This window comes from Corylus avellana, chromosome 6 (assembly GCF_965113065.1).
Source record: "Corylus avellana chromosome 6, dhCorAvel1.hap1.2, whole genome shotgun sequence".
Lineage (NCBI taxonomy): Eukaryota > Viridiplantae > Streptophyta > Magnoliopsida > Fagales > Betulaceae > Corylus > Corylus avellana.
The window spans coordinates 9,169,877-9,179,461 of record NC_142495.1 but is presented as its reverse complement, the minus strand read 5'-3'; the positions used below and the strand labels follow the sequence as shown (position 1 = coordinate 9,179,461).

Below are 9,585 nucleotides of genomic sequence, written 5' to 3'. Positions count from 1 at the left end.
CATGGAGACCCTTTGGCCAGGGGACGAACCTCTTGATTTTTTATTTTTTTTGTTTTGTTTTTTGTTTTAAATATAAAAATATTTGGCACAATATTATTGATGTTGACCTGACATATTAAAAGATTACATCCTATTTGCCGATGGAAAACGCATCCAAGAACTTGTTTGCGTTATTCGCTTATCTTAGAAAGTTTTTAGTAACTATTTAAATCTCAAAGAGCTATTTATAACTCAGCGAAATCACATTGAAAAATTTTATATATTTTTTTATTAAATAAATAACCATAGTCAAAAAATTTGCTACATGGCATGCATTTTTCCTCACAATCATTTTTTGTTTTGCTAAATGGGATGTACCATACTCATACAAATACATATAATTACAATTGACAACAACTATGACAATGAACCACTTAAAAAAAGTATAACAAATGAAAAACGCAGGAAAATTAAAATTAATTTAAAACAGAATATTATGAACATGACTGCAAGAGTAGAGTACTACTAGACTTGTCCCCCCTCCTTTCCCCTCCTCCCCTCTTCTTTCCTCCCCTTCCCTTACTGGTTTTTTTACTTCCTTTTTTTAGTTTTTCCGACTAGTTCAGTTGCTCCGGCCATCCCTTTGTTTATGCTGCACTGCCTCTGTCTACCCTTCATCATGTTGCCCCGCTCTTCGCCTCCCTGAAATCGGTTGAGCTTTTCACCTAGCTCTCTCGCCTCGACTGTTGTAGCTGTTTGTTGGTTTTTTTTTTTTGTTAGTTTTTTGAATAAGGGTTTGACTTCTCCTTAAATCTGCTTTGGGGCGAAGAATTTTGTCCTGCCCTTTGGGTCGAGTAGGATTAGTTTCGGTGTAAGGGTTTTGCTTTTATGGCCGGTAAAATAAAAGTTGAGAATATGAATTACCTATATATTGGATTGAGTCTGACTGAAGCAGATCTGTTCTATAACTGAGATTTGGACATGGGTTAGCGGATATTAATCGAAGTCATAGATAGGAGTTGATTGTAAGATTTTATGTTTATCTCTATGACATTGTAACCTCATAACTTTGACTATGATTTATCAGAACTTTATTTTCTCTAATGTAAGAACTTTATGCTCTTGATTTTTTTTTTTTCGAATATTAAAGATTTTCCTTAAAAAGAAAAAAGAAAAAAGAAAAAAAGTAGAGTCCTACACAAGCTTTTTTGTCACAACGTCAACATTCTTTTATGTAGTGACTAGTGACAAGTAAATAATTAAAAAAAAAAAAAAAATTCGTAGTCACAACATCAACATCAATTGATAGAATTAATTTATCAAAACCGACCGTTACAATTGCTTGAACACTATCATAAAGACCAAGAACTATTTTTCTTACTTCCTTTTTATTTCTTTTTATTTATTTATTTTGTTAAAAAGATAAAAAAAAAAAAAGTTTCATATTCTTTATGTGAGCTCTATTTTTCATCGCATTAACTATTTTGAAGAGGACTCTGCATTTTAGTGTTGGTTTTTATTTTTTTATTTTTTTATTTTTTTTAACGTGTTGGTTTTTAAGCACTTAAAGAGAAGTTGTAATTGCATTCTCATGTGCCTTTTGTTTTTTGTTTTTTGTTTTCCTCTGTAAAGACATGCGTCGCCTTTGGCTCTTTCCCTTACCTTTGTTTGAAAGTTTGACAAAGTCCACGTGGGTCGATAAGAGGTGGTTTATGTGTCGAGCAAAGAATTTTTTTGATTATTATTATTATTTTTTTTGGGCAGGGGTCAATTCCTCCGATAAATCAGGTTTAATTATTCTTTTGTGTAAATTTTTTTAATTATAAATGCATGAATTGAATCTAAAAAATAATTTCTAAACAAATTTATCACTAATATTATATTGTTGAATTTCAAGAACGAGAAAAAAAAAAAAGGAACAAAAATTTAGAAATATAATATAATGTAAAAAAAAAAAAAAAAAATACTTGATATTTAAATATTAAAAAGGCCCCATCTTACACTAACACAATAATAATTAAAGAAAAACAGAAACAAGATATTTCTTTCCAACACCAACACAATAATTAGAGTTTCAACCCTCAAGTAATTATGGCTTTCTTCATGCTCCAAGCACTAAATCTTGTGATTTGAACATTCTCAGTGCCATTGTTGAAAACATGCAAGTGGGCCTCATTTTGAATTGCCAATGTGGGATAAACCCTAGCTGTGATGCATGCCTTTCCTTCTCCACCAAAGCTTTCCACAATTGAATGGTCGATCTGTGAGAAAGGGATAAACAAGATATTGGATCAATTTGGACAAAAATAAAATAAAATGATGAATGTAAAAGCATCTCTAGACATCTAAAGGAGTAGGAAACCATTGGATTGGATCTATAGATGCCTGCATTTGTGTGGTTTGGGGCCCAAAATTTGAGGATTTTTTTTGGAAAAAAACTCATTAGTCAAACAGATTTATATATCCATTATCGGTTTGAATTGCTAGTAATGTAGACAGATAATGTGAGAAATTTCATACGAGATCTACTAGTTTATATAAATTTTGCTTGCAATGCGGTCACTAACTCTTAGTTTCAGAGATTTTCATGAAGTTTTTTGCAATACCGGTTTTTTGTAGTGATCAGATACATACATGGGCGTCCCAACCCTAACAGATAAGAAAGTTTTATTGTTCCCCTAACTTTTTGAATAGTATTGTAGACACAAACTTTCTATTTACCTAATCTCTAGAAATAAAGGACAACATGTTTTCAAATCGCTATTTTTAAGTCGCACCTTTTGAAATGATAAACCCAAATAAACCCTTAGTATATGACTAATTGTGCAATGCAAAAATATACCCTTAAGTAAAAAAAAAAAAAAAAAAAACACTTTTAAATAAAAAAATTTCTAAAAAAAACTCTATTTCCCAACACAATCCCATTTGGTTCTAAATATCCCGGAAATGTAACGAGTGGAGGCCATGAAATTAGATTGACATGCACATTGAAAAGTAAAGAAATTTGAATAAATGTATACAATTTTGTAGCAACAACTCACCAAGCTTCTAAGTGACAGCTCCTCACTAAAAGGGTTGACATCCAGAAAAGCCCCATAAGTGGTCTTATCATTACCATTATTTAGGGAAGACCTGCCAGCCAGAGAAAATAATAATAAGAAGAAGAATAAAAGCTAGAGTTCAAATCTTTGAATTTTTGGCAAAGAAATTTGATGGGCAAAGGAAGAAGATTGTATATATGGGATATACCTGCTTTGATCACTGCACATGAGCACCACATATTTGTCTTGGCCTTTGAATATTCTGAAGAACACTGCCGTTTGCTCTTGCAAGCCCTTCGAAGCCAGAGCCAGCAGCCCGAATGGTCCCAACCGCCCCTTTACTGACGCACCCTTTTGGCTACAAAGTGCTTGTGGATTGGTCCAGCTTGGGTTCAGCTTTTCTGCATTCTGCAACTCAATTGTCCTGAATGAAATCTCTACGTCAACCTGCAAGAAAGGTCAAAGATATCCAGAGAATTACCACATTAACAAAATCAATATTCTTTGTGGGTTTTTATCGACTTGTACAATTACATGTGGCAAAATCACATTGCCAAATTACCATGAAAAGAACTCTTTCATTCGGCTAAGCAATGGGCTTGATATGGTAGCTTTTTAGGTTATGCTTAAGGCATCTCTAACAAGAGTAATAAAAATAGCTATGCAAAATTTTAAGTTAGTCATTCATTTTTCTATATAAACTCTATTTTTTATTTTACTCTCTATTTTTTTTCTAAACTTTAGACGAGGGAGAAGAGAGAGGCCAGGAAACGAAAAAAACTGACGAAAAGAGAGAAACAGGATGAGAAAAAATTTGTATTATATTAGTAGAAGCTGCTATTATAAACTGTAGTAAATCGGATAAAAACTCTCTATTTTAAAGGGTTTGCCAGAGGGGTACGTAAAAATGGCTCATAATAGCTAAATATAACTATTATGAGCCATATAAACTCTTATATTCACTTCTATTAATGTTATTTCTTTTCTTATTAAAAATAAAAAATAAAAGAGAGAGAGAGGTTATCCTACATCAGCCAGGGAGCGGGAGATATCCTCTTTCAGCTAGCCATCACTTAGATGGAGCACTTTCGTGGGTTCGGCTTATAAACAATTCTCTTTTATTCAACTCCGTTAATATCATTTTTTTTTCCTTATTACTAGGTATAGAAAAATAGAAAAGAAAAAAAGAACTACATCAAAAAGAAAATCACCTGTGCCGATGTGACACCAGAAACTTCAAGTGCTAATCCTCCCTTAAGCACTTGATTAGGCAAGTTGACTTGGTTTTCCCGCAGCCTCTCAAGTTCACTAATCGGCCATTGCACTAATTGTTTCCCGGATTTATCCAGCCAAATGCTCCTTGGAATTGCCTGCAAAATGTGCCAAATAATAATAATAATAATAATATTAAAATCAAACAAATTCTAAGTTTGCTTGATAAATATAAAGCAAATTGATTAGTTCACCATTAATTACCATTACTCCAGACCATCCCTTCTTGATATCATCTTCGACGCTGGAGGACTCATTAATCCAACCCCACAAGATTCTTCTATTTTTTGCATTATCAAAGAAAGTTTTTGAAGCATAAAATTTCCCATAATCATATCTCAGTCCGGAATCGCTGTCCACCTGTCCCTTGTCCGGAACATAGACATCCTTGTTTAGGTTATAAGTTCCGACCGTGTAGTAATCATGTTTGGTGTCGTCCAAGCTCAGCTTGAGCACGTGTTTAACATGCGGGCCGATAACTGACGTGTCAACGCCAATATTGGCATTGATCGGAACCGGGAAGAAATCGGGGCACTCCCACATTCCGGTGTCTGGTGCCGAGTGAAGTGGGTGTTGGGATTTAGTCCAGTGAACGAAATCTTTGCTCCGGTATAGAATAGCTAATCCCCGGCGGTTCCTTTTGCTTCCGATGAGCACTCTCCATATCCGGTCGGGGCCTAACCAAGCGGTGGTTGGGTCTCTAAACGAGCTTGCATTGATTTGGTTGGCTATTGTAGGGGCCATTAGCGGATTTTTGGCCGACTTGACCCATTCCGTCAGATACGGGTCGGAGAGGTTTTTGGGTGTGGCCAAGTTTTGGACTTGCTGGTTTTGTGGGTTGACTCCGGTGTAGAGAATGACCGGTTCGCCGGAGGGGAGGATTGTGGTGGAACCCGACCAGCAACCATTGATGTCCGACGGTTGTGATGGGTAGATGGCAGGAACATGTGGGGTCCAATTCACCAAATCTGTTGATGTTGAGTGGGCCCAGACAATGTTCCCCCACACCGCACCTTTTGGATTGTACTGGTATAATAGATGGTAAACTCCCTTGTAAATCATTGGTCCTACAGACATGGATTAATTACATCAAATACTATAAAAAAATTACATTTATTACTATTATTTTATAAATTAAATAGACAAATTGGATTTGAGATTCGAAAAACCTTAAAAACCAAGTTAAAAAGGAACCAACCATTTGGATCTGCATTTCCAAAGACAACCCATTCGTCCATTTCAGCATCAGAAGATGGTAAGATGACAAAAAAATAAAAAGAAGAAAATAAACTTCAAATATTAAAAAATGAGACATATTTAAAGCAAGAAAGAAAGGGGAAAGAATAAATAATTATACCGTTGATCCAGTTCTTGGGGGGTTGGAAGTGATAAGAAGTTCTGTAAGGCTGGAATGCAGGAGGAGATGAAGAAGCCTTAATGTCTCTGTAAAGTTGATGGGATGCTTGAAGTTGAAGAACGCCATGGGAGAGAAAGAGAAAAGAGGAGAAGAGTAGCCAAGCTGCAGAGGAGATGGCCATGGTGGTGGGGTGTGAAAGGGAAGGCAATGCTATGACTTCTTATATAGAAAGAGACAGCGTGAGGCCGGTGTGAGTACGTGGATTAAATTACAGCACAAATCTAATTGTTACAACGTACTTTTTCTTTTTTCTTTTTTCTAATTAATTGTTACAACTTACAAGTCTTTGAAAACTGATAGATTGAAGAATCAAGTTAATTTTGTAAGAAGAAGCGTTATTGTAATTATAACAAATATATAAAAATATTGTTTGGAGGGGGCAGGAGATTTTAGGTTGCGACTCAATGGAATCATGTTAAATTACCATGATTTTAATTTTAAATCATTCTTCTTACATTTTGCCCTTATTTTTTTATTTTATTTTTTTCAAATGACTTTCAAAATTCATCTTCGTTAGGAGACATTTAATTTCAACAGATGCCAGATTTTGTATTGAACTACATATAATTCTTTTTTTATGTAGAATTTAATTTGCGCAGAATGAAATTTACTTTATTCTAAAAGTTATTTTTATGAACAAATTTAACCAATATGTTAGTTTAGAGCATTTACATCCTACTCAATAAAATGACCATTTGGCTATTTTGTTGAGGTATATGGTTAAAAACACTTTACATCTGTCTCAACAAAGTAACCAAACATTTGTTGAGTAACTACAGTGCTCAATGAAGTTGTTGAGCACTGTACCTTAACAATATATATCTGATATTTTTTAGGGTAGTTCAATCGACTGAAAAACACACCTCATGAATTAGAGGTACTAGTTCGAATCACCCTCCCTCTCACTTTGCGTGAAAATGTCAATATATAATAATAATAATAATATAATATTATTCTATCTTCTTTGGGAATAGAAAAAGTAGATAAATAAATAATTTTTTAAATAAAAAAGTGAAAGTTGATAGCTAAAGCCTAAAATGTTGAATCGAATATAGATGTTTTCAAAAAATAGATAATTAAAATGGAAAAAATGTGATAATTTAGCTAAACATTAATTTGTTTGAATGCTATTGAAGTAAAATTATGAGTTTAGTAACTACTTTAAAAATGCAATTAATGTGACTTTCCTTCTTCTTTTTTTTGCTTACTTTAAAGTCTTAATTAAAGAGCACTAACTAACTTTTATGTCATAAAAAAATAGAACCTCTAGTGAAAATATCCTATTAGTTATATTTGAGAAGTATTTTTGTCCTTTACAATGTGTAAAGGATAAAAGTACCACTCACTATTTTTTTACCATGATTAGACCCTTAATTAAAAAGCATTAACTAACTTTTTGACATAATTAGGGCTTTAATTATTATTAATTTTTTATAAAAATAAACTTAATTATACTATAATTATTTGGGGCCTTATTTTATTGGGAGCCTTATGGGATTGCCTAATTTCTCTAAGCATTCAGTCGGCATTGGACAACACATAGCACAATGATCAAACTTGGATGTGCTTGGGAGCGAGTAGAAGGAAAGCAGAAGACACCCAAAAACCATCCAAGTTTGATCCCTGCATTATGGTTGTCTTTTTCTTTGTTAGTACCGTTATGGCCAAAAGAGTTACTGCCATATGATCCTGACCATCATGTGATAAATATGGTTGTCTCTTTCTTGGTACTCTTATGGCCAAAAGAGTTATTATCCTTATGATACTAACCGTCATAAAACATTTATCACGTGACATTCTTTTTTATGAGGATCAATTTTTATTCACATAATCACCACCCGAGGCATCTCATCTTATTTTACCCTATCAGTTTTACTTTCCTAAACTGTCAAACACTACACCTCCATTTAAAGTTTTAGGAAAAAAGGTGTAATGTGACATGACACTCACTCTCTCTCTCCCTTCTTTTCTCCAATTTCGTTTGATCTCCGGCTCTCCCTCTCTTCTTTTCTTCATTAATTTTCAAAAACTTAAATCCAAAAAATCTTCAAAAAATCGAAAACCCAAATCAAAAAATCTATCTGAAAAATCAAAGACCTAAACTCAAACCAACAAATCTTCAAAAATCCAAAAAATCTTCTTATCTTCTCTTCTTTTTTTTTTTTTTTTTTTTTTTTTTGCTTCTCTTCTCCTTTTCTTTTTCTTCTTCTTCTTTTGCTTTTCTTCTGCTGCTTAGTCTTTTTCTCTTCTGCTTTACTTTTTCTTCTTCCCTCTAGAGAGAGTTGGCCGGCTGTTCAGAAAGAAGAGGGAGATTGAGAGAGGAGAGAGAGAGTGTGGGGAAATAAAAGAAAGGGGAAAGAATAAATGTTGAATAAAAGAATAAAGAGAAAGAATAAAGGGAATAAAGAATAAAAGAGGAGGAAAAAAGTTGAATATTTCATTAAATTTTTTTTTAGTGATGTGCCAATATTTGACACGTTAAAAATTTCTTACGTACTATTTTCACACGTTAGAAACGTTAAAAATTTTTGATGTGCTATTTTCATACGTTAGAAATTTCTGACGTGTAAATAGTACGTCAGAAATTTTTGACGGGGTAGTTTCACATGTCAAAAATTTCTGACGTCGTATTTTTGGCTACATCAGAAAAATATTTACTGATGTAGCATTTTTGCCACATCAATAATTAGTAACGTGGCAAAAAAATTCTGTACTGTAGCAACGTTAGAAATTAATTTTTTTAAAATTTTTTTTGTAGTGATTCGAGGAAATGTTATTTATCCAAAGTTTGTATTCTTTTGTTTAACAACGTATATATCTGGATAGAGATCACATAAAAGCAGTTGCCAAACACATAAGAAGATCGAAAATTTAGCAATTAAGCACAATTTATTTTTTCCGTACAAGAGAACAAAGGGAATTCGGTGAACGCCATGCCACTACCAGATAATCATTTTATATATATATATATTCACTATCCAAGAGTTTTTTTATTTTTTTAGAGTTAAATTTTAAGTTCCGTTTGATTCGACGTAAAATATCTTCAGTTTATTTGAAAATATTGTTCTGTATTTGGCACGTATAAAAAATCATAAGTTTTTTTTGTTAATATATATTTTCATTAAATTATATTAAACTTTAAATTACGTTAATGTACTGATGAGTTCTGGCCAAGTTCTGACCAGGTCTTGGCAAAGTCTCAATCAAATTTTGACGAGTCTTAGTAGAGTCCTGGCAGGCTCTTGACCATCTTTTTTTTAAGAGAATATTTCCGTCATTTGTGTTACAAAGAAGCCACGTTGCAATTTTCTAATAATTTGAGGAAATATTGCTTCAATTAAAAATTTTAAAATACGTTATAAATCGTTTGATAGTTGAACGCGATGTGTTAATTTTTTATTTTTGAAGAGAAAAGAAAAGTGAACTGAAGAGTAAAACCTAGGATTCAGAAAAAAGTAATAAAAAAGGGAAAGAATACAGGCAAAGCATGAAAATGGCGTCCACTTGCCTAATAATCAAAGGCTTTCCACCATGATATCTAGTCATCTAACACATCCTCTCCACATGAATAAGCCCTTTTGCCTTTTGGCATCTAAGCAGTCAGCAGCTATTCATATCCAATCACAACTCCATATTTGAATGATCATGCAGACAATGGATACAACCTTCCCATTTCTGCGCTTATATTTTAAAATTTGAGTTTTTTATTTTATCTAAAGGTCTATATAAATGTAAAAGTTTATATTTTTGAGGCAAGTAGATTTGACATTTTGAGAATTAAAATTAATTACCTCAATAACACGTACACAAAATTTAGCATTTGTTTAGACCGTTAGATGAAATTGATGGCTTAAATTTTAAAATATGAAAACTTCA

At 32.9% G+C, this 9,585-nt stretch overlaps 1 protein-coding gene across 1 annotated transcript; it reads right to left on the bottom strand.

Moving 5' to 3' along the window:
- Positions 1 to 1,974: 1,974 nt before the first annotated feature.
- Positions 1,975 to 5,830, bottom strand: LOC132186513 (beta-fructofuranosidase, insoluble isoenzyme CWINV1-like). Its single transcript, XM_059600494.2, has 7 exons — positions 5,650 to 5,830; positions 5,491 to 5,499; positions 4,497 to 5,359; positions 4,232 to 4,390; positions 3,229 to 3,467; positions 3,021 to 3,111; positions 1,975 to 2,240 (listed from the first exon to the last, which is right to left on the bottom strand). Exons 1-7 carry the CDS (start codon positions 5,828 to 5,830, stop codon positions 2,061 to 2,063), a joined length of 1,722 nt encoding a protein of 573 aa, XP_059456477.2. The 3' UTR covers positions 1,975 to 2,060.
- Between the last annotated feature and the right edge of the window lie 3,755 nt (positions 5,831 to 9,585).

Coding starts and splice junctions, on each gene's coding strand:
- LOC132186513 (XM_059600494.2), bottom strand. CDS start 5,830: ATGGCCATCTCCTCTGCAGCTTGGCTACTCTTCTCCTCTTTTCTCTTT. Junction 3,112..3,228: donor ATGTGCAGTGATCAAAGCAG/GTATATCCCATA, acceptor TCTGGCTGGCAG/GTCTTCCCTAAATAATGGTA. Junction 2,241..3,020: donor AGCTGTCACTTAGAAGCTTG/GTGAGTTGTTGC, acceptor CCTTTCTCACAG/ATCGACCATTCAATTGTGGA.